Source organism: Nerophis ophidion, linkage group LG12 (assembly GCF_033978795.1).
Source record: "Nerophis ophidion isolate RoL-2023_Sa linkage group LG12, RoL_Noph_v1.0, whole genome shotgun sequence".
NCBI classification, from domain to species: domain Eukaryota; kingdom Metazoa; phylum Chordata; class Actinopteri; order Syngnathiformes; family Syngnathidae; genus Nerophis; species Nerophis ophidion.
The window spans coordinates 34,618,051-34,645,093 of NC_084622.1; the positions used below are offsets into that span (position 1 = coordinate 34,618,051).

Consider the following 27,043-nt stretch of genomic DNA (forward strand, 5'->3'; position numbering starts at 1 on the left):
CCAGCTGCATATGAGAGGTTGTTCAATGATTGGGTACGTGGTGAGGGTGTGAAATGCAGATGGGACCTTCAGTATGAGTGTGTTTAAATTGCAGCACCATGAAACAGTTTTAAATAAACACAGCAGTAATAGACCACAAAAAACTACGACAACAACTGGTACACCCAAAAGACACAATAACACAGTATAGAAAATGTGACGTCATCTATGAAATCCCAAGCAAATCATGGAATAAAACTAATAGCGGAAAGACCGGACGATCTTTCAGCACCCGAAAAAAAAGGACAGAAAAACAAATGTAAGAAGGAGACTGTTGCAAAGTTTACCAGAACACAAAAACAACCTGGATAGGTTCGCAGCCGAGTGTGAAGCGGCCGGAATGAGAATCACCACCTCCAAATCCGAGTCCATGGTTCTCTCCCGGAAAAGGGTGGAGTGCCATCTCCGGGTTGGGGAGGAGACTCTGCCCCAAGTGGAGGAGTTCAAGTACCTAAGAGTCTTGTTCACGAGTGGGGGAAGAGTGGATCGTGAGATCGACAGGCGGATCGGTGCGGCGTCTTCAGTAATGCGCACGTTGTACCGATCTGTTGTGGTGAAGAAGGAGCTGAGCCGGAAGGCAAAGCTTTCAATTTACCGGTCGATTTACGTTCCCATCGTCACCTATGGTCATGAGCTTTGGGTCATGACCGAAAGGATAAGATCACGGGTACAAGCGGCCGAAATGAGTTTCCTCTGCCGTGTGGCGGGGCTCTCCCTTAGAGATAGGGTGAGAAGCTCTGTCATCCGGGAGGAACTCAAAGTAAATCCGCTGCTCCTCCACATCGAGAGGAGCCAGATGAGGTGGTTCGGGCATCTGGTCAGGATGCCACCCGAACGCCTCCCTAGGGAGGTGTTTAGGGCACGTCCAAGCGGTAGGAGGCCACGGGGAAGACCCAGGACACGTTGGGAAGACTATGTCTCCCGGCGGGCCTGGGAACGCCTCGGGATCCCCCGGGAAGAGCTAGACGAAGTGGCTGGGGAGAGGGAAGTCTGGGCTTCCCTGCTTAGGCTGCTGCCCCCGCGACCCGACCTCGGATAAGCGGAAGAAGATGGATGGATGGCTGGAAAAACAACCTGCAGAAGAAGATAAAAAAGTGCTATAACAGACCACTGCAGGAGCAACAATCACCTCATGGACTGGGCCAAGGGAAAAGTCATATCATCAGAAACAAACAAATACAATTTTAAACATAGTTATTTGAGAAGACAAGCTCAATGCAGTCGCTTTATAAATGACAGATTGAGAAAGTGCTCGGCACTTAGGATATGTTGTACTATATGCATTCATTTTACATGACAGTTGTCCTAATACTCAATAAGGAACAGAGGGCAGCCACTGTGTGGCGCCTTGGGACCAGATTCAAGTCTTAAGTCAGTAGTGGTTGAAATGTAATATATGTTGCACTGCAAAAAGTCAGTGTTCAAAAACAAGACAAAAAATACAAAAATTTGAGGTATTTTATTTAAACTATGCAAAATTATCTGCCCATAGAACAAAAAAAATTGGCTTGTCAAGACTTTCTAATCCCATTAAAATTAGCTAACCTCAATGAACCCAAAAATACTTTAAAATATGTATATGTTCACTAATAACAAGTGAAAGAGAACTTTTTCTTCAATATGTTGTAAAAATATTCTTAAATTAAGTAAATGCTAGTGCCATTATCTTGACATAATGATATGCGCTCGGCATTACATTTCTTGAAACCAGCAAACTTATACTAAAAACTAATTTATTGTTCTTAATGGAAAGGCAACAAGGCAACTGCTTGTTATTCTCAGGGTCTCTTAGCCGCTCAGGCAAATCATATTGTTTATAAAAGCGCCAAGTGCGTGATCTTTCAGTCAATTAGTGCGGCCAATTTTATTTCTATTGTAATTTTGAAGAATTTTTCTGAATGTGCATGAACTCTTTCTTTTCAAAATTGTTTGAAATGTCACATGGGAAATGTTTAAATAGTCAGTTTACTGTATCAATCAATCAATGTTTACTTATATAGCCCTAAATCACTAGTGTCTCAAAGGGCTGCACAAACCACTATGACATCCTCGGTAGGCCCACATAAGGGCAAGGAAAACTCACACCCAGTGGGACATTGGTGACAATAATGACCCAGTGGGACGTCGGTGACAATGATGACTATGAGAACCTTGGAGAAGAGGAAAGCAATGGATGTCGAGCGGGTCTAACATGATACTGTGAAAGTTCGATCCATAATGGATCCAACACAGTCGCGAGAGTCCAGTCCAAAGCAGATCCAACACAGCAGCGAGAGTCCCGTTCACAGCGGAGCCAGCAGGAAACCATCCCAAGCGGAGGCGGATCAGCAGCGCAGAGATGTCCCCAGCCGATACACAGGCAAGCAGTACATGGCCACCGGATCGGACCGGACCCCCTCCACAAGGGAGAGTGGGACATAGGAGAAAAAGAAAAGAAACGGCAGATCAACTGGTCTAAAAAGGGAGTCTATTTAAAGGCTAGAGTATACAAATGAGTTTTAAGGTGAGACTTAAATGCTTCTACTGTACTGTGCCATCTGTACTACTATATGAGTACGTGTTTTCTATTTTTTCATTGAAAATAAAAAAGCAAAGTCCATTCGGCTGTCATCTGTTTTAGTTATGAGATACAACTGTGTCAAAGTCATGTTTTTTTTTCATGCTTGAAATAAGAAATTATTACTTTTAAAAAGTAGTTTTATACTTGTGAGTGTTGCAACAGTTGATATTCTAGTTTCAAGCATGTTTTACTCAATATAGGTCATAAAATCTCAGCAACACGCTGTAATATCTAACTGAGATCACTCAGGACCAAAACCCTTAAAACAAGTAAAACACTAACATATATCTGCTTTGTGAGAAGAATTATCTTATCAGACAGAAAACAAGCATATATCACCCTTATTTGAGATATTTATTCTTACTTAGATTTCTGTTTTTGCAGTGTGGTGTTGTTAATAAAGTATTATTATTATCATTCTTATTTGATCTTAATCAATTCAAATGATTACAATGTAAAATGGATGGATGGGTTTTCTGTATTGGTATTGTATGATCTGATTGCCAATGATTGCCATTACCCAAACTTTAAGTGCCCTCTTGTTTTCCTTTTTCTTACATCGCTGTTTACAATTGACCTAACCAAAATGAATGAACACTAATTGAAGAACAGGATATGACTGATCTCATTACCATAGCAAAATATTGGAGTCTCTTCTTCTCGTGCCATCAGATTTGGATTCAAGGCGCTAGATCTTTGCGACAATGTGTCTGACAATCCTCTGGAGGTCTTGGGCTCGGAGCTTGGAAACCGCTAGCACCTCCTCGTGGTTTGCCTTCTTGTTGCTGTCATATTCTGTCACAACCTTATTGGTGATCAGTGAAAGACCCAAGACACGCAAGCCACAATGGCGAGCCACCACCACTTCTGGGACTGTGCTCATACCTGGAAGATGAACATAAATGAGATGAGAGCTTTTCTAAATGCTGTATCATTCACTTAGTGCATATGATTCAGCATTTTATTCATGTACACCTTTTACATTTTAACTGAATCAATCATGATGTCTCTAGACTGGTCAAAGACTAAATCATCCATCCATCCATCCATCATCTTCCGCTTATCCGAGGTCGGGTCGCGGGGGCAGCAGCCTAAGCAGGGAAGCCCAGACTTCCCTCTCCCCAGCCACTTCGTCTAGCTCTTCCCGGGGGATCCCGAGGCGTTCCCAGGCCAGCCGAGAGACATAGTCTTCCCAACATGTCCTGGGTCTTCCCCGTGGCCTCCTACCAGCTGGACGTGCCCTAAACACCTCCCTAGGGAGGCGTTCGGGTGGCATCCTGACCAGATGCCCGAACCACCTCATCTGGCTCCTCTCGATGTGGAGGAGCAGCGGCTTTACTTTGAGTTCCTCCCGGATGGCAGAGCTTCTCACCCTATCTCTAAGGGAGAGCCCCGCCACCCGGCGGAGGAAACTCATTTCGGCCGCTTGTACCCGTGATCTTATCCTTTCGGTCATGACCCAAAGCTCATGACCATAGGTGAGGATGGGAACGTAGATCGACCGGTAAATTGAGAGCTTTGCCTTCCGGCTCAGCTCCTTCTTCACCACAACGGATCGATACAACGTCCGCATTACTGAAGACGCCGCACCGATCCGCCTGTCGATCTCACGATCCACTCTTCCCTCACTCGCGAACAAGACTCCTAGGTACTTGAACTCCTCCACTTGGGGCAGGGTCTCCTCCACCCTTTTCCGGGCGAGAACCATGGACTCGGACTTGGAGGTGCTGATTCTCACTCGTGTCCGGGCGAGGGAAATCTGAGTTCATTTTGTTGTAATTCCATAGAAGTCTTTGAGCTGCTCTTTGTCTGATCACTCACCTAGGACCTGTTTGTCTTGGGAGACCCTACCAGGGGGCATGAAAGCCCCCAGACAACATAGCTCCTAGGATCATTGGGACACGCAAACTCCTCTACCACGGTAAGGTAGCAGCTCAGAGAGGAGAAGACTAAATCAATTTGATTGAAACTTGTATTAGTGGATTGCACAGTACAGTACATATTCCATACAATTGACCACTAAATGGTAACACCGCAATAAGTTTTTCAACTTGTTTAAGTCTGTTTGCACGTTAATCAATTCATGGTACAAATATATATTGTCAGCATAATACAGTCATCACACAAATTAATCATCAGAGTATATACATTAAATTATTTATATTATTTACAATCCGGGCGGTGGGATGTGAAAGGGTTAGGTCTGGTTGATATCAGCACTTTAGTCGTCTACAATTATATCATCTGAGAAAAGGACATTGAGACAGTGTAGGTCTGACTTCGTAGGATATGTACAGCCAGCAGTGAACATAGTGAGTCCAGAAAGCATAAGAACAAGTATATACATTTGATTATTTACATTTGGTTATTTACAATCCAGGGAGGTGGGATGTGGTGGGAGGAGGGGGTTAGGCTGGGTTGATCAATGTTTAATCAAGGTGGACAAAAGCGGGTACAGTACACTGCTCCCATTTCAGCAATCATCTTTTATCGCAGTTATCTTAACAGGAGAAGATGCTATAACAATAAAACTTGGATACACTTTAGATTAGTCAGTGTACAGATTGTACAAATTCGGAAAATAGGATAAAATGCTTTCTGAAATGTGAGGATTGTATTGCCTTTTGTGAAACACTATTTGTATAGGATACTACTGGGACGGCGTGGCTTGGTTGGTAGAGCGGCCCTGCCAGCCACCTGAGGGTTCCTGGTTCGACCCTCGCTATCATAGTCACGTCCGTTGTGTCCTTGAGCGAGACATGTCCCCCCCGGGTTGTGGTTAGAGCCTTGCATGGCAGCTCCTGCCATCAGTGTTTGATTGATTGATTGAAACTTTTATTAGTACAAACCCCGTTTCCATATGAGTTGGGAAATTGTGTTGGATGTAAATATAAACGGAATACTATGATTTGCAAATCATTTTCAACCCATATTCAATTGAATGCACTACAAAGACAAGATATTTGATGTTCTAACTCAAAATTTGAATTTTTTTTTGTAAATAATAATTAACTTAGAATTTCATGGCTGCGACACGTGCCAAAGTGGTTGGGAAAGGGCTTGTTCACCACTGTGTTACATCACCTTTTCTTTTAACAACACTCAATAAACGTTTGGGAACTGAGGAAACTAATTAATGAAGCTCTGAAAGTGGAATTCTTTCCCATTATTGTTTTATGTAGAGCTTCAGTCGTATTTTACGCTTCATAATGCGCCACACATTTTTGATGGGAGACAGGTCTGGACTCCAGGCGGGCCAGAAAACTACCCGCACTCTTTTACTACAAAGCCACGCTGTTGTGACATGTGGCTTGGCATTGTCTTGCTGAAATAAGCATGGGCGCCCATGATAACCTTGCTTGGATGACAAAATTGTTGCTCAAAAACCTGTGTGGACCATTCAGTATTAATTGTGCCTTCACAGATGTGTAAGTTACCCATGCTTTGGGCACTAATGCACCCCCATACCATCACAGATGCTGGCTTTTGAACTTTGCGCCTATAACAATCCGGATGGTTATTTTCCTCTTTGTTCCGGAGGACACCACGTCCACAGTTTCCAAATATAATTTGAAATGTGGACTCATCAGACCACAGAACACTTTTCCACTTTACATCAGTCCATCTTAGCCGGCGGCGTTTCTGGGTGTTGTTGATAAATGGGTTTTGCTTTGCAGAAGTAGAGTTTTAAACCTGAACTTACAGATGTAGCGACCAACTGTACTTACTGACAGTGGTTTTATGAAGTGTTCCTGAGCCCATGTGGTGATATCCTTTACACACTGATGTCGGTTTTTGATGCAGGACGGCCTGAGGGATTAAAGGTCCGTAATATCATCGCTTACGGGCAGTGATTTCTCCAGATTCTCTGAACATTTTGATGATTTTACGGACCGTAGATGGTGAAATCCCTAAATCCCTTGCAATAGCTCGTTGAGAAATGTTGTTCTAAAACTGTTCAACAATTTGTTTACAAGTGGTGACCCTCGCCCCATCCTTGTTTATGAATTACTTAGCATTTCATGGAAGCTGTTTTTATACCCAATCATGGCACCCACCTGTTCCCAATTAGCCTGCACACCTGTGGGATGTTCCAAAAAAGTGTTTGATGAGCATTCATCAACTTTATCAGTATTTATTGCCACCTTTCCCAACTTCTTAGTCACGTGTTGCTGGCATTAAATTCTAAAGTTAATGATTATTTGCAAAAAAAAACCTGTATGGACCATTCAGCATTAATTGTGCCTTCACAGATGTGTAAGTTACCCATGCTTTGGGCACTAATACACCCCCATACCATCACAGATGCTGGCTTTTGAACTTTGCGCCTATAACAATCCAGATGGTTATTTTCCTCTTTGTTCCGGAGGACACCACGTCCACAGTTTCCAGATATAATTTGAAATGTGGAATCGTCAGACCACAGAACACTTTTCCACTTTGCATCAGTCCATCTAAGATGGGCTCGGGCCCAGCGAAGCCGGCGGCGTTTCTGGGTGTTGTTGATAAATGGGTTTTGCTTTGCAGAAGTACAGTTTTAACCTGAACTTACAGATATAGCGACCAACTGTACTTACTGACAGTGGTTTTATGAAGTGTTCCTGAGCCCATGTGGTGATATCCTTTACACACTGATGTCGGTTTTTGATGCAGTACGGCCTGAGGGATTAAAGGTCCTTAATATCATCGCTTACGGGCAGTGATTTCTCCAGATTCTCTGAACATTTTGATGATTTTACGGACCGTAGATGGTGAAATCTCTAAATCCCTTGCAATAGCTCGTTGAGAGATGTTGTTCTAAAACTGTTCAACAATTTGTTTACAAAGTGGTGACCCTCGCCCCATCCTTGTTTGTGAATTACTTAACATTTCATGGAAGCTGCTTTTATACCCAATCATGGCACCCACCTGTTCCCAATTAGCCTGCACACCTGTGGGATGTTCCAAAAAAGTGTTTGATGAGCATTCATCAACTTTATCAGTATTTATTGCCACCTTTCCCAACTTCTTAGTCACGTGTTGCTGGCATTAAATTCTAAAGCTAATGATTATTTGCAAAGAAAAAAAAAGTTTATCAGGTTAAACATCAAATATGTTGTCTTTGTAGCATATTCAACTGAATATGGGTTGAAAATGATTTCTAAATCATTATATTCCGTTTATATTTACATCAAACACAATTTCCCAACTCATATGGAAACGGAGTTTGTAGATTGCACAGTACATTTCTATACAATTGACCACTAAATGGTAACACCCGAAAAAGTTTTTCAACGTGTTTAAGTCGGGGTCCACGTAAATCCATTCATGGTTTGTGAATGTGGATGCGTGAATGGGTGAATGTAGAAATTATGTCAAAAGCCGTATTGGCATATACTAGTTCTCGGGACACAGTTCTAAGAACTACCCCACTCGATTTTAGTTATAGGAACTACCCTTCGAGAGTTTTCCTTTTCACGTTCGCACATGGCTCGGGATGCTGGGGACCTTGGTAAGAAACATGTGTGACGCATAGCCGCCTGCGACCCGTGACGTTCTACTTTAGCGCCTCACCAACCACTGCAAAACAACCCTCAACCCGCCCGCAAAAGTGAACAGAGAAACAACACAAGCAAGAAAGAAGACCTCAGAGACTAGATTAGATAGTACTTTATTTATTCCGTCAGGAGAGTTCCTTCAGGAAAATTACAATTTTCAGCACAATCCCATTCAAGATCAGACAAACATTACAGGGAGACAGAACAGGATCGCTGACGGGTCTGCCGGCTTCCAGCGCCCCTTACAAAAAAGATGGCATACAGGTAAACAAATGGGGGGGAGAAAAAAAAAAATTGAGAAGATTAAAATAAAATAAAAAAATAAAAAATCGGTCTTAGCCTAGGCCCTGGAGTGGGGGTGCAGACTGAGGCCAAGAGAAAAGAACAACTCATAGCCATAGTACACATCCCTCTTACATGTGTGTAAGAGGGAAACATCAAACATCAAAGAACACAGAGGACATTAAAGACATTAAAGCAGCAGATACAAGCAGACACTTCTACATACAGCTATGAATAAAAAGTAAAAGAAACATATCCACTGTGGTGGCCTCTGCGGTGTTCCACGCCATCGTCCGCTGGGGTGGAGGGAGCATGGCCAGAGACAGGAGCAGACCCAACAAAGCAACCAAGACAGCCGACTCCAGTCCGCATGGATGAGCGAGGATACGTCCAAGGAGACTGAGGTGTCCGACACCTGCTTACCCAGTCAAGACACCGCGGAGCCTCTCCGTCCCAGCGCTCAGTGCTAGCTCCGCAGCCCTGTCCCCTCATCCGCATCTCCTCCAGTCCCTCCAAACAGACTCTGGTGTAGCAGAGACCCAGCAGCTGGTCTCCATGGCCAAAAGGCTCCCGGGAGGAAGATCCAGAAGTCCACAAAAAAAGCACCACAGAGGTCACGAAAGTGCCACCCCTTGTCACACAGTCCCAAAGGGTCCCTTACTGTCTAACGTTAATGGAAGAGGAATCCAGCAACAGGCGATATTTCTTCGTTTTGTGGAAGACGAAAGGATAGCATCGAGCCACAGATGAAGAAGGTGACTAGTAAGTCACTTGTTATTATAAATTACCGAATGTGCTGATTGTAAAGGCCTACTTATCCTATAAGTAAACATTCCGGGCGGTATTTGACTGTTAGTATTGAGCAGATTACAAAATACGGATATTTCAAACGCTGTGCATTTTTTCTGTTGCTGTTGCGATCTCAGAAACAACTCTGTGGGACTTTTTTAAAAATGGCGGGTCTGTGTTGTGGCTAGGATGAGCCAAAAGGGGCGCAGCATATCAGTTCAACCAATCACCAAACATCCATGTATTTTAGTTCCTATGGGACTCAGTTTGGGACTACTTTCGTAGAAAATACTAAATGGTCTAGCTCAGACCCGGGCAAATTAAGGCCCGAGGGCCACGTGCGGCCTGTTAGGCTTTTCAGTCTGGCCCACCGGACATTCCCAAATATTTTTTTTAGATCTTTAAGATGGAAAGTGTACCAGCCATTATGATGTGCAGTGATGTTTTCAAATGACCATAAGTCTTGACCGATACAACATATTTCAATGGTTGGAATCTGTGCTTTCGCATGATATTTTAGTCACTAGTGTTGTCCTGATACCAATAATATTTTGATACTTTTCGGAACTTTTCGATACTTTTCTAAATAAATGAGACTTGAAAAAATTGCATTATTGGCTTTATTTTAACAAAAAATCTTAGGGTGTGGTGGACCGGTATTTTTCAGAGGTGGTATGGTACTGAATTTGATTCATTAGTATCGCTGTACTATACTAATACCCGTATACCGTACAACCCTACTAGTTACTATGGTAATCTACGTCACAGCAGGTCAGACGAGGCACCAAGCAGTGTAGGTGGGAAGCTTTTCCACTGAGTGTTTCCAGTGCGGCCAGCCTGAAATGTGGGTGTCAGGGACAGACCTGGAAGGAGATTTTTACAAGAAAGTTCAAAATCTTAGTGATGTATCACATATATAAGATTGTAGATGTTTTTTGTTTCTTTACCCATCACGTTCATATTTCGCTGAGTTTGTTGCATTTGGCTTTAACGTAAAATATGTCAATTTGAGAAGGGGTAAGACGTTAATATGTTGTCAATATTCAAGGTTTTATCGTTCATAGAAAAAGATAAAATTCCATTCCGGTTTTGAGGCGGTCTGTCATAACATTTTTAGCATTCAATCAGACTTTATTGTGAGGTTTTGTATTAGTTTTCTTAAAAATATATAAACCGGGCCCCAGACACAATTTTTTTTCTCTAAATTTGGCTCCTGAGTCAAAATAATTGCCCAGGCCTGGTCTAGCTCCATCCTATCTTGCTGATTGTATTGTACCATATGTCCCACCTACAAATCTAGATTCTGTGAACTCCGGCTTATTTTATTTCCCAGAGCCCCAAAAAAGTCTGCGGGCTATAGAGTGTTTTCTATTCGGGTTCTGTTACTCTGGAATTCCCTACCGGTAACAGTTAGATATGCTACCTCAGTAGAAACAAATATTTAAGTCCCATTTTAAAACTCATTTGTATACTCTAGCCTTTAAATAGACCCTCCTTTTAGACCATTTGATCTGGCGTCTCTTTTCTGCTCTGCCCCCCTCTCCTTAGGTGACTACATACAGTATGACGCGCTAGCTGTTCAAAGTCGGGGCCCAGGGTTGAACCACTCTCCTGTGCATCAGTTGGGCACATCTCTGCACTGCTGACTTGTCTCTACTCAAGTTGATCCCCTGCCTTCCCCACTAAAGACTGGAATCTCACGCTATTAACTAGATCCACTAGACGTCCATTGCACCGGTCACCCGGGCGAGGAAGGGTTCCCCACATCTGCGGTCCCCTTCAAGGTTTTCACATTGTATCCCATTAGGTTGAGTTTTTTCTTGCCATGATGTGGGATCTGAGCCAAGGATGTTGTTGTGGCTTGTGCAGCCCTTTGAGACACTTGTGATTAAGGGCTATATAAATTAACTTTTCATTGATCGATGACTGAGTTTGGATCCTGCCTCAGAGTAGGAGCTAAAATGGTTATAGGAATCTGAGGGCCCGTATGTCGGAACACGACGAAAAACGCCCCGGGGACTAAAGAGGTAATAGGATTTCTAAAAAGTCTCTGCAGTCAGAAAACGATTAAAGGCCAACTGAAATGAGATTTTCTTATTTAAACGGAGATAGCAGGTCCATTCTATGTGTCATACTTGATCATTTCGCGATATTGTCATATTTCTGCTGAAAGGATTTAGTAGAGAACATCCACGATAAAGTTTGCAACTTTCGGTGTTAAGAGAAATGCCCTGCCTCTAACGGAAGTTGCCGATGATGAAGTCATATGTGTGGGGGCTCCTCACGTCCTCACATTAATTTTAATGGGAGCCTCCAACAAAAAGTGCTATTCGTACCGAGAAAACGACAATTTCCCCATTAATTTGAGCGAGGATGAAAGATTTGCGTTTCAGGATATTGATGGCGACGGACTAGAAAAAAAAAATGATTAAAAAAAAAAGTTAACAAAAAAAAACGTGATTGCATTGGGACGGATTCCGATATTTTTAGACACATTTACTAGGATAATTCTGGGAAATCCCTTATCTTTCTATTGTGTTGCTAGTGTTTTAGTGAGTTAAATAGTACCTGATAGTCGGAGGTGTACGTCCACGGGTGTCTTTACGCCAATGTCTCAGGGGAGTCGACGGCAGCTTTATGGACGGCACAAGCTCAGCTTTTCTCCGGTAAGAAGCGACTTTTTACCAATATTTTCTCACCGAAAACTGCTGGTTGACATTCTGTCGTGATTCATGTTTGCTTGACCGCGCTCTGATCCATAGTAAAGTTTCACCTCCACGAATTTTAAACAAGGAATCACCGTGTGTTTGTGTGGTTTAAGGCTAAAGCTTCCCAACTCCATCTTTCTACGGTGACTTCTCCAATATTAATTGAACAAATTGCAAAAGATTCAGCAACACAGATCTCCAAAGTACTGTGTAATTATGCCGTTAAAGCAGACGACTTTTAGCTGTGTGTGTGTGCGGCGCTCATATTTCCTTAAAACCCGTGACGTCTTGCGTACACGTCATCATTACACAACGTTTTCAAGACAAAACTCCCGGGAAATTAAACATTGTAATTTAGTAAACTAAAAAGGCCGTATTGGCATGTATTGCAATGTTAATATTTCATCATTGATATATAAACTATCAGACTGTGTGGTGGGTAGTAGTGGGTTTCAGTAGGCCTTTAAAGCTCTTTGATTACCTTGAAGGTAGAATGATATAAAAAAGTATAACACATTTACCGTTACTGTTTATCTGAAACAATTACATCATCATAGAAAAAAACATGTATGATATGTATAGCGCAATAAAATTTTAGGGTTGAATTCAATCTTTTTAAGATAAAATCCTTTTAGCTTGAAATTATCCTTTTAGCTTGTAACTTGTTTAAGGACAATTAATGAAATACTTAGAAATATCACATTTCCATCCCAAAAATGATTGTAGTAAACCTAAAAATAAAGCTGTAATCAGTGAAAAAAAAAACATGTTTAAACTGAAAGCTTGACAAGTCATCAATTGATTGCATTTTGATGATAATATTACACATTATACTTATAGTTTTTCTCTTGAGGACAGCATGAGGGTTCTGCACTCACCAACAGCATCAGCCCCAAACTTCTGCAGAACCTTGCACTCTGCAATGGTCTCATATGTGGGTCCAGCAACCATACAGTAAACCCCTTCTTGCAGGAAGCTGCCACAGTTCTGTTCTTGTGCAGTCTGAATAGCCAAAGTTCTCAGGTCACGGTCATAGGCGTCTGACATGCAAGGAAAACGCACTCCAAAACTGCCAAGGGAAAATAGATGAGAGTTGAACTATAAATAAGCTATGTAAGATACGCTAGTGTGAGAGCGTACATGTTTAAAGTCCGGCTCTAACATTGTTAACTTGATAATGATGATTGGGGTTACCTGTCATCATTGTGCCCAATCAGAGGATTCTGTCCACAAAAACCTGGCAGGTTAATATGATCTTTGATGAGCATAATGTCACCGACACTGTAGCTGTCATTGAGTCCACCCGCTGCATTTGTCACAATCAGATTTTCCACCCCCATCAGGGAGAAGACTCGCACAGGGTACGTCACCTACAGACACAGACACATTTTATATTCATGAACAGAGGGGTAAACAATAAACTGTGCAAATATTTTATAAAAGTGGGTGACATTGTTGTCACCAGGAAGGATGAGATCACCTACCTAGGTTCCATTCTAGAGGCTAATCTTTCCTGTGATAAAATGGCAACCAAGGTGATCAAAAAGGTCAAACAAAGAACGAGATTCCTCTACAGAATCTCCTCTCTGGTCAACAAAAGCACCTTGAGGATTCTAGCGGGAACTCTCATTCAACCCTTTTTCGATTACGCTTGCACCTCCTGGTACCCCAGCACCTCCAAAACCCTCAAATCTAGACTCCAAACATCCCAGAATGAGCTAATCCGGTTACTTTTAGACCTCCACCCCAGATCACACCTCAATCAAACCCACTTCTCCAAAGTGGGCTGGCTCAGGGTGGAGGACAGAGTAAAACAACTTGCACTGAGCCTAGTCTATAAAATCCGCTACACCTCCTTGATACCGAAGTACATGTCCAACTACTTCCTTAACGTAAATGACCGCCATAACCACAACACCAGGGGGAGCTCCACAAACCACGTTAAATCCAGATTTCGATCTAACAAAGGTCTTAACTCATTCTCTTTCTATGCCACATCAATGTGGAATGCACTCCCAACAGGTATTAAAGTAAGTGCATCTCTATATTCCTTCAAAACCGCTCTAAAACAACACCTCCAGGCAATTTCAACACTTTACTAATACCCTCCTCCATTCACATCCCATCTCCCCAGATTATAAACAACTCAAATGTACTTCTAATGTATATACTTGTTCTTATGCTATGTGAACTCACTATGTTCTCTGCTGGCTGTACATATCCTACTAAATAAGACCTACACTGTTTCAATGTCCACATTTCTCTGTTGATGCAATTGTTGATGACTGAAGTTCTGATATCAACCAAAGCTCCTCATCCCACCCCCCGGATTGTAAATAATGTAAATAATTCAATGTACATACTATGATGATTAACTTGTGTGATGACTGTATTATGTTGATAGTATATATTTGTACCATGAATTGATTAACGTGGACCCCGACTTAAACAAGTTGAAAAACTTATTCGGGTGTTACCATTTAGTGGTCAATTGTACGGAATATGTACTGTACTGTGCAATCTACTAATAAAAGTATCAATCAATCAATCAATCAAATTTGTATATTTAACAGAGTAGCAGAATCTAAACAAAAGTCTGAAAATAAAAGAAATATGTGTATAAAAGACACCTTGCACAGAAACGACCACTAAACTCAAGACCAAAGAGCGATTGAAGAACTTCAGGGGCAAGGCTAGAAAGGTCGACAAGAAGCTAGAAGAGATGTTTTGCAACATTAGTAAAATCACATCCAGTGGGACTGTAAAATCATGGCTCGATAACTTAAAAATAAAGACAACTTCAGATTGTTTTCTTTGTTTAAAAATAGACAAAACGCATTCTGAAAATGTAAAAAACATCATGTTTTTGTTTTTTTTACACTCACATGTTGCCGTTAATAGTACTCTCTGAATAAATGATGTGGTAATGTTAATCAGTCAGATAGGTGGAATTGAGAGTGGCAGACTTTTAAAATGCTCTTATTGCCGTTAAGTTTTTATCCATCAGAAGATGAAATGAATGATGAGATCAAAATCAAATTACAGAATGTTATTAATATAATTTACAACTTGTTCTCAACCAATGTATTAACTAATTCAAAAATGTTTGCCCCTTTTTAAACTTAGCAAACCCATCTCGCGGGCCCGGATAAAACCTGTTGGCGGGCCTGATCTGGCCCACGGGCCATACGTTTGACACCCCTGTCCTTGAGGAAGGAAGACTGTGATTAAGCTGAGGTTCCAGTTCAGAAATAAACAAGAGGAACTCGTTATTAGATCCATCCATCCATCCATCCATTTTCTACCGCTTATTCCCTTTCGGGGTCACGGGGGGCGCTGGCGCCTATCTCAGCTACAATCGGGCGGAAGGCAGGGTACACCCTGGACAAGTCGCCACCTCATCGCAGGGCCAGCACAGATAAACAGACAACATTCACACACTAGGGCCAATTTAGTGTTGCCAATCAACCTATCCCCAGGTGCATGTCTTTGGAAGTGGGAGGAAGCCGGAGTACCCGGAGGGAACCCACGCATTCACGGGGAGAACATGCAAACTCCACACAGGAAGATCCCGAGCCTGGATTTGAACCCATGACTGCAGGAACTTCGTATTGTGAGGCAGACGCACTAACCCCTCTGCCACCGTGAAGCCCTTATTAGATCCACAGTTACCAAAATGAAGCACTGGTGACACATTTAGCTGTAAAGAATTAGAATGATAAATTACCAATAATTTTTACCCCTATTTAAGAAGACATAGGGCCTGATCTTCTAAGATCCTAAAATCAAGCACTAAGACTGCAGGTACGAATTGATAAGAAGTGCAAATGTGGCGCGGACCGACCTATTTAAATGAAGGTTTTGCACATACTACCGGCATTACGTGCCTATGGAAACAACATTTTCTGTCCACATTCATGTCATCATGCTCTGACCTGTGGGGTCTTGCAATGTTGAACAAAAAGCACACATCTATAATCCGTACCACTTTTTCTGCAATATGGAATCGTAATGGAGACAACAAACAATCTCTAGCACGATGACGGTAGGTCATCACAACACCGCAGCGTATTCGTGTTTCGAAACAGTGTCTGGAATGATCCATACGCAAAGAAAATGCAAATTGTAAGCCTTTTTTTTTGTTGGAAATATGTTACCATACTACATTTCCGATATGACACCATTAAAAAAAAAAAAACAGCAAACACTAAAATAGTTTTTGTCAATTGTTTAATTCAGCCCCTTATGTCATCTAGCAGCTATACATTTGTATAATGATATTGCTGAATAGACAGTATGTGTAATATTTGTGTTCTTGACAGTCCATATTGGAAAACATACACTATATTGCCAAAGTTATTTGGCCACCGGCCTTGGCTCACATATGAACTTGAAATGCCATCCCATTCCTAACCCATAGGGTTCAATATTATATCGGTCCACCTTTTGCAGCTGTTACAGCTTCAACTCTTCTGGGAAGGCTGTCCACAAGGTTGCGAGGTGTGTTTATAGTAATTTTCGACCATTCTTCCAAAAGTGCATTGGTGAGGTCCCACACTGATGTTGCTCGAGAAGGCCTGGCTCTCAGTCTCCAATCTAATTCATCCCAAAGATGTTTTATCGGGTTCAGGTCAGGACTTTGTGCAGACCAGTCAAGTTCATCCACACCAGACTCTGTCGTCCATGTGTTTCTGGACCTTGCTTTGTGCAGTGGTGCGCAGTCATGTTGGAAGAGGAAGGGGCCCGCTCCGAACTGTTCCCACAAGGTTGGGAGCATGGAATTGTCCAAAAGGTTTGGTATCCTGGAGCATTCAAAGAGCCTTTCACTGGAACAAAGGGGCCAAGCCCAACTCAGACCTGCTCTCAATTAGCCTGCCTGTATTTAGGCTCGTAACTGACAGCTTGGCCTTGCTGGTTATTCTATCCTGAACCACCCTTGTGCATCAATCAATCAATGTTTATTTATATAGCCCCAAATCACAAATGTCTCAAAGGACTGCACAAATCATTACGACTACAACATCCTCGGAAGAACCCACAAAAGGGCAAGGAAAACTCACACCCAGTGGGCAGGGAGAATTCACATCCAGTGGGACGCCAGTGACAATGCTGACTATGAGAAACTTTGGAGAGGACCTCAGATGTGGGCAACCCCCCCCCCCCCCCCCCCTCTAGGGGACCGAAAGCAATGGATGTCGAGCGGGTCTAACATGATACTGTGAAAGTTCAATCCATAGTGGCTCCAACACAGCCGCGAGAGTTCAGTTCAAGCGGATCCAAGACAGCAGCGAGAGTCCCGTCCACAGGAAACCATCTCAAGCGGAGGCGGATCAGCAGCGTAGAGATGTCCCCAACCGATACAGGCGAGCGGTCCATCCTGGGTCCCGACGAGCGGTCCATCCTGGGTCTCGACTCTGGACAGCCAGTACTTCATCCATGGTCATCGGACCGGACCCCCTCCACAAGGGAGGGGGGGACATAGGAGAAATAAAAGAAGCGGCAGATCAACTGGTCTAAAAAGGAGGTCTATGCGCCTTCTTGACCTCACCAGACCTGGTATGTTGTAGCTATTTATTCTTGAATTCCCTAACCTCTTCTCTGCCTATTTCCCAGTCTCCCTGAGTTAAAAGGGGATTCTTTTGTTGGACTCCTGCCCTGCTCAGTGCGCCTGGCCTTTTCTCCAGCCGACCACTGAGGAACCTATTTTTGTCCAGGTTACATGGTGTGTGCTTCTGCCCCATCGCCCTTAGTTATCCCTTTTGTCTCATTAAAATGTTTCATTTTTTGTAATTCCACCTTGTCTCCCGTCCCTGCATCCTGGGGCCACTCTCCCAGACCAAGACCCTAACACCGTTCTCCTGGCGACCTCCAAACCCTGACTCACTGCCAGATGGAAAAGCGTGATTCGTCACTCCAGGGAACGCGTCTCCACTGCTCTAGAGTTCAGTGGCGACGCTCTGTACACCACTGCCTCCGACGCTTTGCATTGGACTCGGTGATGTATAGCTTAGATTCAGTTGCTCGGCCATTGAAACCCATTCCATGAAGCTCTCTGCGTACTGTACAAGGGCTAACTGGAAGGTCACATGAAGTTTGGAGCTCTGTAGTAACTGACAGCGTAGAAAGTCGGCAACCTCTTTGTACTATGCGCTTCAGCATCTGCTGACCTCTCTCTGTATGTTTACGTGGCCTACCACTTTGAGGCTGAGTCGCTGTTGTTCTCAAACTCGTCCATTTTCTTATAATAAAGTCGACAGTTTATTTTGGAATATTTAGGAGCGAGGAAATTTCACGACTGGACTTGTTGCACAGGTGGCATCCTATGACAGTTCCACGCTGGAAATCACTGAGCTCCTGAGAGTGGCCCATTCTCTCACAAATTTTTGTAGAAACAGTCTTCATGCCTAAGTGCTTGATTTTATACACCAAGTGATTAGGACAACTGATTCTGATCATTTGGATGGACGGACAAATATTTTTGGCAATATAGTGTATGCAGGATGGAGCTGCACCGCAATCCTTTGTCACAGCCATTTCTGCGCAACTGCCAGTTTGCAGATTCTTTCTGGTTGTACTCAATATAGATCCAAAAAAAGGCAACCGCAGAACAGTTTACAAATCAATCCGCAGAACAGTTTACAAATCAATCTTGATCGTTTATATTTGCAACTTCTTCTCCCAGTATTCTGAGCGTTCTGGAGATCAGCAAATATTTAGCGTATGCATGAAGACAGACACTCTAAATCAGGGGTCACCAACCTTTTTAAAACCAAGAGCTACTTCTTGGGTACTGATTAATGAGAAGGGCTACCAGTTTGATACACACTTAAATAAATTGCCAGAAATAGCCAATTTGCTCAATTTACCTTTAATAAATACATCTATATATATATATATATATATATATATATATATATATAAATATATATATATATATATATATATATATATATATATATATGTGTATATATACATATATATATATATATATGTATATATATATATATATAAATATATATATATACATATATATATATATGTATATATATATATATATACATATATATATATATATATATGTATATATATATATGTATATATATATATATATATATATATATATATATATATATACATATATATATATATATATATATATGTATATATATATATATACATATATATATATATATATATGTATAAAAAATGAGTATTTCTGTCTGTCATTCCGTCGTACCTTTTTTTTTCCTTTTGAGGATTTTTTTTTTTGTGGAGAATAAATGATGAAAAAAACACTTAATTGAACGATTTAAAAGAGGAGAAAACACAAAAAAAATTCAAATTACATTTTGAAACATAGTTTATCTTCAATTTCGACTCTTTGAAATTCAAAATTCAACCGAAAAAAATAAAGACAAAAACCAGCTAATTCGAATCTTTTTGAAAAAATTGAAAAAAGAATTTATGGAACATCATTAGTAATTTTTCCTGATTAAGATTAATTTAAAAATTTTGATGACATGTTTTAAATAGGTTAAAATCCAATCTGCACTTTGTTAGAATATTAAACAAATTGGACGAAGCTATACGTCTAACAACGACAAATCATTATTTCTTCTAGATTTTCCAAAACAAAAATTTTAAAAGAAATTCAAAAGACCTTGAAATAAGATTTAAATTTGATTCTACAGATATTGTAGATTTGCCAGAATATTTTTTGGGAATTTTAATCATAATAAGTTTGAAGAAATATTTCACAAATATTCTTCGTCGAAAAAACAGAAGCTAAAATGAAGAAATAAATTAAAATGTATTTATTATTCTTTACAATAAAAAAAAAAATAATGATTGAACCTTGATTTAAATTGTCAGGAAAGAAGAGGAAGGAATTTAAAAGGTAACAAGGTATATGTGTTTAAAAATCCTAAAATCATTTTTAAGGTTTTATTTTTTTTCTCTAAAATTGTCTTTCTGAAAGTTATAAGAAGCAAAGTAAAAAAAATAAATTCATGTATTTAAACAAGTGAGTACCAAGTCTTTAAAATATTTTCTTGGATTTTCAAATTCTATTTGAGTTTTGTCTTTCTTAGAATTAAAAATGTCGAGCAAAGCGAGACCAACTTGCTAGTAAATCAATAAAATAAAAAAAAATAATAGAGGCAGCTCACTGGTAAGTGCTGCTATTTGAGCTATTTTTAGAACAGGCCATCTGGTCCATACGGGCTACCTGGTGCCCGCGGGCACCGCGTTGGTGACCTCTGCTCTAAATGGATTGTGCTCTCTTGTTTTGTTCACTGAAGAAACTAACTCCTCTGCACAAAACCTTAATAGATCAGCAGCTATTAAATCTGTATGTGTTTTAATACACGTAAACCTTTAGTGGATCAGGCCCCATAATATTTACATGTAACAAGGAATTGTATATACACGTAACCTGCCTGGTCCAGCCCGTGAAAACCTGGGTTTGTCAAATAAGAATGCAAGAGCGCTAGTCATCGAGCCAAGACTAAGTCGTCAACTTGAGTCGTGGACAAACTTTGAAGGTGTCATGGAGTGAGGTTTACACACGTGCTACCTCCGAACACTAGGTAGCATGTCCAAATGTTTCCTAGTGAACACCTAAATAGGCTGACCATATTCTGAAATCCCAAAAAGAGGACACATATATGCAAGCGCAGGCGGGCAACACGCCAAGGACAGGACTAGGTGAAAATTTGGCAATTGCTTTATAAATAATATATTTATTTTAACAAAGCATGTTTTCTCCTCTGTTGACACAAGTGTTGGCGCTAGGAATTTTCAAAATGGGGTCCCACAGTAAATATTTGGGGTCCCACATTTTTGTAAGCGTTTTGAAAACAAATGATAAACATACTGTATGCATTGCCCTGTTATTTCTCACATTATATACTGTGTTCTGGAAAACCTTAAAAGAAATATTGTAAAAAAATTGTATGCATACTAGAGATGCGCGGTTTGCGGTCGCACCCGTGGAGTCCGCGGATAGATTAGATTAGATAGTACTTTATTTATTCCGTCAGGAGAGTTCCTTCAGGAAAATTAAAATTTTCAGCACAATCCCATTCAAGTTTAGACAAACATTACAGGGAGACAGAACAGGATCGCTGACGGGTCTGCCGGCTTCCAGCGCCCCTTACAAAAAAGATGAGATAAAGGTAAACAAAGATTAAACAAAGATTAAAATAGAAGATTAAAATAAAATTTAAAAAATCGGTCTTTGCCTGGGCCCTGGAGAGGAGGTGCAGACTGAGGCCAAGGGAAAAAAAAAACAAAACAAAAAAAAAAAATAAAAAAAAATAAAATAAAATAAAAAATAAAAAAATAAAAAAACAACTCATAACCATGGTACACATCCCTCTTCCATGTGTGTAAGAGGGAAACATCAAACATCAAAGAACACAGAGGACATTAAAGACATTAAAGCAGCAGATACAACCAGACACTTCTACATACAGCTATGAATAAAAAGTAAAATAAACATATCCACTGTGGTGGCCTCTGCGGTGTTCCACGCCATCGTCTGCTGGGGAGGAGGGAGCATGGTCAGAGACAGAAACAGACCCAACAAAGCAACCAAGACAGCCACCTCCACTCTCGGCCAGTGACCCAGATAAACCGCGGGTCGGGCGGTTGACATGACAAAAAAATTGATTTTAATTAGATTTGGGCGGGTGGCGGTTGAACCATCCGGACATGTTTGGTATACATGGTTCTGGGATCGGTATCCTTTAACATTCAAAGAGCCATTTAAGACCCGTGTCATTAAAGCGAAGAAGACAATAGGAGACGCTATTATTTTCCTGAATGACTGCCGGTAGTCACACGGATAATAAGTATTAGGGCGTGCTATGAAGCCATTGGCTTCGTCGCCTTCTACAGCATGTACGATTTGATTGTCAATCAATCAATCAATGTTTACTTATATAGCCCTAAATCACTAGTGTCTCAAAGGGCTGCACAAACCACCACGACATCCTCGGTAGGCCCACATAAGGGCAAGGAAAACTTACACCCAGTGGGACATCGGTGACAATAATGATCCAGTGGGACGTCTGTGACAATAATGACTATGAGAACCTTAGAGAGGAGGAAAAAAGGGGAGAGTGGGACATAGAAGAAAAAGAAAAGAAACAGCAGATCAACTGGTCTAAAAAGGGAGTCTATTTAAAGGCTACAGTATACAAATGAGTTTTAAGGTGAGACTTAAATGCTTCTACTGAGGTGGCATCTCGAACTGTTACCGGGAGGGCATTCCAGAGTACTGGAGCCCGAACGGAAAACGCTCTATAGCCCGCAGACTTTTTTTGGGCTTTCTGTCCAGCATCATGTTGTGTGTGGCTTCCGTGGCAACATGCACACGACTGCAAGGCATACTGGGTGACACAGAGTACACTAATGGTTGTGATATAAACAATTTTAACACTCTTAGTAATATGCGCCACGCTGTGAAGCCACACCAATTAAGAACGACAAACACATTTCGGGAGAACATCCTCACAGTAACACAACATAAACGCAACACAACAAATACCCATAATCCTTTGTATTCATGACAATTCCTGACTATTTTATACACCCCTCTAGCAGCAAACACCGCCAACCCTTGTGGACTGAGAATTGTTTTTCTTTTCTTTACATACGCTCCGAATACGCACTGTTGATTGATTGATTGATTGAAACTTGTATTAGTAAATTTCACAGTACAGTACATATTCCGTACAATTGACCACTAAATGGTAACATCCGAATAGGTTTTTCAACTTGTTTAAGTCGGGGTCCACGTTGATCAATTCATGGTAAAAATGTAATCGAGCTGGATTTGAACCACTGTCCTAAGGAACTCAGCATGAGCATCTATAGCCCTCCACTCTCCCAAATGAGCTCCCGAAAGTTTCAACATAAAAACACGTACCGTTACAGCCCTACTAACAGATTGAGTAGAAACTTTGTGAGAACAGGATGAAACGACAAGGAAATGAACACAAATACCTTTTTTTCTGATGTATGATCAAAATTTTCCCACAAGGCGGAAATGATCTCCGACGACGATAAATTACAAATGACCAACGACAGAAGTGTGACGATTCTGTCGGCAGTAGCATCTCGTTGACAGATGCGCTTCCTTATAAACACAGTTTGGCGCGCAGTCTTCTCTGCGACACAGGTCGCGTATTGGTCACGTAACCGAAACAGCTCATGATCGGTCACGTGACTTTCTAAAAGCGGTGACGCAGGGTTAGGGTTTTGCTCTATGAGCTCGACGCATGCGCCGATGCATCGGTGTTGCCGGACCCATCACTACCCTGTACGTACATTAAAAAATACACGCGACCTTGACACAAAACGCCGGACATTTGAGGCATTAAAGAAACCCCCCGCACAGTCCTTCAAAAGAGGACCTATGGTGAGTCTACCCAGCTCTGGTTCTAGCTCACGAAATAAGCCTCTTGGTGTAGGTCATGCCTAAGGCAATCCTTATAATAGGGGATGAAAACAATACCTCTCAGAGGTATAATGATGACGGTGCCAGAACAACATTTTTATATTTTTTGATTTCAAATCCATTTGTTGGACTATTATGTATAATTACTAAAACCTTTCTGCACAAGCACTTACAGTTTGTAGGTTGTAGCCTTCATAGAAGTGAAATCGGCCCTGCATGCAGACACATTCCTGGCCCTGCAGCTTCCCAAAGACCAGTTGACCAGCATGGCCTGTCACTGCACAGCATACAAACAGTATAAAGACACATTTTTTGCCATTTGTAAAAAAAAAACTATAAAAAAAAAAAAAAAACATACCGGTGCTAGTCGGGAAACGTGGAATGTTCTGGTAAGGAAAAACTATTTTGTCCTCCAGTAAGTCAGCAAGGCCGCCTATGCCCGACCCACAAATGACGGCGACTTTCGGCTGCTTGTTTGCATGGGCCAGCAACCAGTCTGCGGTCTCCTTGTAGTCCTCATAACTGGATTATAAAGCAAGTGGAAATGTAATGATTATTATTATATACTGTAACTAATAAAGGAACACTTATATTCATGTATACAAACATTTGACCACAATCAATAGTGAATTTTAATTACACATGGATTTATTTTTTAATACGCACAAATAATTGTGAAAATGTGTCTGCGAATGTTGTTTGGTACCATTGGGAGTTTAGTGTGTTGCTAGTTAATTGAGTTGCTACATTGTGCAACCTTAATCACGCAGTTTTAAAAGTGGTCTCGTAAAGCTATATAATGTACTATATTAAGTACCACAGAATAGAGATTGGTCATTTCCAATACATTTTTACTTGAGATATTCTACATCAGGGATTTTCAACTGAATTGTTTTAGAGGCCACATTTCTAAAAAGCTAAGGACAAGTGAGGCCGGACTTCTTCCTTCCCTTTCAGTTTTACAAACCCTGTTTCCATATGTGTTGGGAAATTGTGTTGGATGTAAATATAAACGGAATACCATTATTTCCAGATCTTTTTCAACCCATATTCAATTGAATGCACTACAAAGACAACATATTTGATGTTGAAACTCATAAACATTATATATTTTTTTGCAAATAATAATTAACTTAGAATTTCATGGCTGCAACACGTGCAAAAGTAGTTGAGAAAGGGCATGTTCACCACTGTGTTACATCACCTTTTCTTTTAACAACACTCAATAAACGTTTGGGAACTGAGGAAACTAAACGTTGAAGCTTTAAAAGTGGAATTCTTTCCCATTCTTGTTTTATGTAGAGCTTCAGTCGTTCAATGCTTCATAATGCGCCACACATTTTCGATGGGAGACAGCTCTGGACTGCAGGCGGGCCAGGAAATCACCTGCACTCTTTTTTTACCAAGCCACGCTGTTGTAACACGTGCTGAATGTGGCTTGGCATTGTCTTTGTCAGAGTTAAGTTTGTGACGAATCCCAAGATGCAGAAAAGGAAGCGGGCATAGAATAGGAAAACATGATTTAATTAAAATACTAGAACAAGAACAAAAAAAAGGGTACTAACAAAAGACGCGCACGAGGCAGATAACAAACTAAAAGAGCTAGCATGGGAGCTAAAAGAAAACGAGCCTAACGTGGAAATTAGCAGGTAGCGAGCAGGAAACAGAAATCGCTACTTGTAATATGAAAACAAACTGGAAGCAGGGAACAAAAAACAGTAAGCTACAAACAGCTAAGAAATATAGCTTAACACTACGCTGTAATGACAAGACCAGTAGGAACGACAAGTAGAACTGATATAGACACGACACGACAGTAGCGACAGGTATTAGCGACATTAATCCAACAAAGACTGGATGGGAAGGCAGTTTCAAATAGGAGTGGGCTGATTGACGCCAGGTGTGGCCAAGTGCCAATCAGCCGCAGCTAAGGGGAAACAGCGCCCAGGGAGAACACAGGAAACAGACAAAATAAGAGCGCTGACAGGAAATAATACACACACAGAAGAAACAAAGACAAATGCAGAGGAAAAAATTTAAACATAACCAAACTGTCAGGGACGAACCTGACAGTCTTGCTGAAATAAGCAGGAGCGTCCATGAAAAAGACGGCGCTTAGATGGCAGCATATGTTGTTCCAAAACCTGTATGTACCTTTCAGCATTAATGGTGCCTCCACAGATGTGTAAGTTACCCATGCCTTGGGCACTAATGCACCCCCATACCATCACAGATGCTGGCTTTTGAACTTTGCGTCGATAACAGTCTGGATGGTTCGCTTCCCCTATGGTCCGGAGGACACGATGTCGAATTTTTCCAAAAACAATTTGAAATATGGACTCGTCAGACTACAGAACACTTTTCCACATTGAATCAGTCCATCTAAGACGATCTCGGGTTCCAGAGAAGCCGGCGGCGTTTCTGGATGTTGTTGATAAATAGCTTTCGCTTTGCATAGTAGAGCTTTAACTTGCACTTACAGATGTAGCGACAAACTGTAATTAGTGACAATAGTTTTCTGAAGTGTTCCTGAGCCCATGTGGTGATATCCTTTGGAGATTGATGTCGCGGGGGGCGCTGGTGTCCATCTCAGCTACACTATATATATATAGCGACATTTTTTTAATCAAGAACATGTACATTATATATACACTCTGTATGTATATTTATATATATATATACATACATATCTAAATATACATACAGAGTGTATATATAATGTACATGTTCTTGATTAAAAAAATGTCGCGGGGGCGCTGGTGTCTATCTCAGCTACACTATATATACATATATATATATATATATACACATACATATCTAAATATACATACAGAGTGTATATATAATGTACATGTTCTTGATTAAACAAAATTAGGGGTGGGCAAATTAATGAGTTAATTACGCGTTAACTCATCAATCTATTAACGCCGACAATTATTTTATCGCACATTTGCGTATGTTGTTTACATGCTTTTATTTTATTAACGCCTTTTCTTAACAAGATGGCGTCGCCCGGATGTACTTCGGCGTCTAGGGGCTGTTGGTAAAGATGGAACATTTGGCAAAAATACCGGACAATTCTGCAAATTTCATGGCTGGCTTACAGCGTGGTCACTACGGGATCACTTACGACCGCCAGACAATTCTGGATGTGGATAGATCGGGCCGTTTTGGACTGAATGACGCGTGCTTGCTAGACCGGCTAGCTAGCATGGGAATACTTTGCCGGCTACATCCAGCGGCCTGTGAAGCAGCGGAGTATATGTGTTGTCTGTCTATTTATGAATAATGCAGACGAGGCGTGTTGGCTGAGTTCTTAACGTTTGCTTTCAGAGCGTGCATATCACAACATACAAGATGATGTCATGGCGACACAACCTATACCTGTTGCATGCTGGGTAGGGTAGTTCTTTTTTTCCCTGGCTCATAACATCACAATATAGTACCATGTATATGCGTTCAGTTTATCAAAGCACCAAGCAAACAATCGGAAAATTCCCATCATATCAATTCCTAGATATGGTCATAATTATTTTAAGTGCACTACGCAGAATAAACACAACATTAGTAATATTGCTACTACAGGTAATTTGATCAAAAATTCCCTAAAACAGCCCACTACCTATAATGTAGGTTTTTTTAAACATAAGATCCCTGATAAAAA

General features: G+C 41.1%; 1 protein-coding gene across 2 annotated transcripts in view; it reads right to left on the reverse strand.

Annotated features, from left to right (window-relative positions):
* Window positions 1-1,483: 1,483 nt before the first annotated feature.
* Window positions 1,484-27,043, reverse strand: part of pnp6 (purine nucleoside phosphorylase 6) — a 34,527-nt gene continuing 8,967 nt past the window's right edge. Inside the window, exons 2-6 of one of the 2 annotated variants that reach the window (XM_061917441.1) lie at window positions 23,738-23,901; window positions 23,553-23,656; window positions 13,110-13,285; window positions 12,794-12,984; window positions 1,484-3,484 (exon numbers count right to left, since the gene is read on the reverse strand). In XM_061917441.1, coding sequence (XP_061773425.1) covers window positions 3,288-3,484; window positions 12,794-12,984; window positions 13,110-13,285; window positions 23,553-23,656; window positions 23,738-23,901 — 832 coding nt within the window. In that variant the 3' untranslated portion in view covers window positions 1,484-3,287. Of the gene's footprint in view, window positions 3,485-8,205; window positions 10,071-12,793; window positions 12,985-13,109; window positions 13,286-23,552; window positions 23,657-23,737; window positions 23,902-27,043 lie in introns of those variants that run through there. The other variant, XM_061917442.1, reaches the window with a different exon arrangement.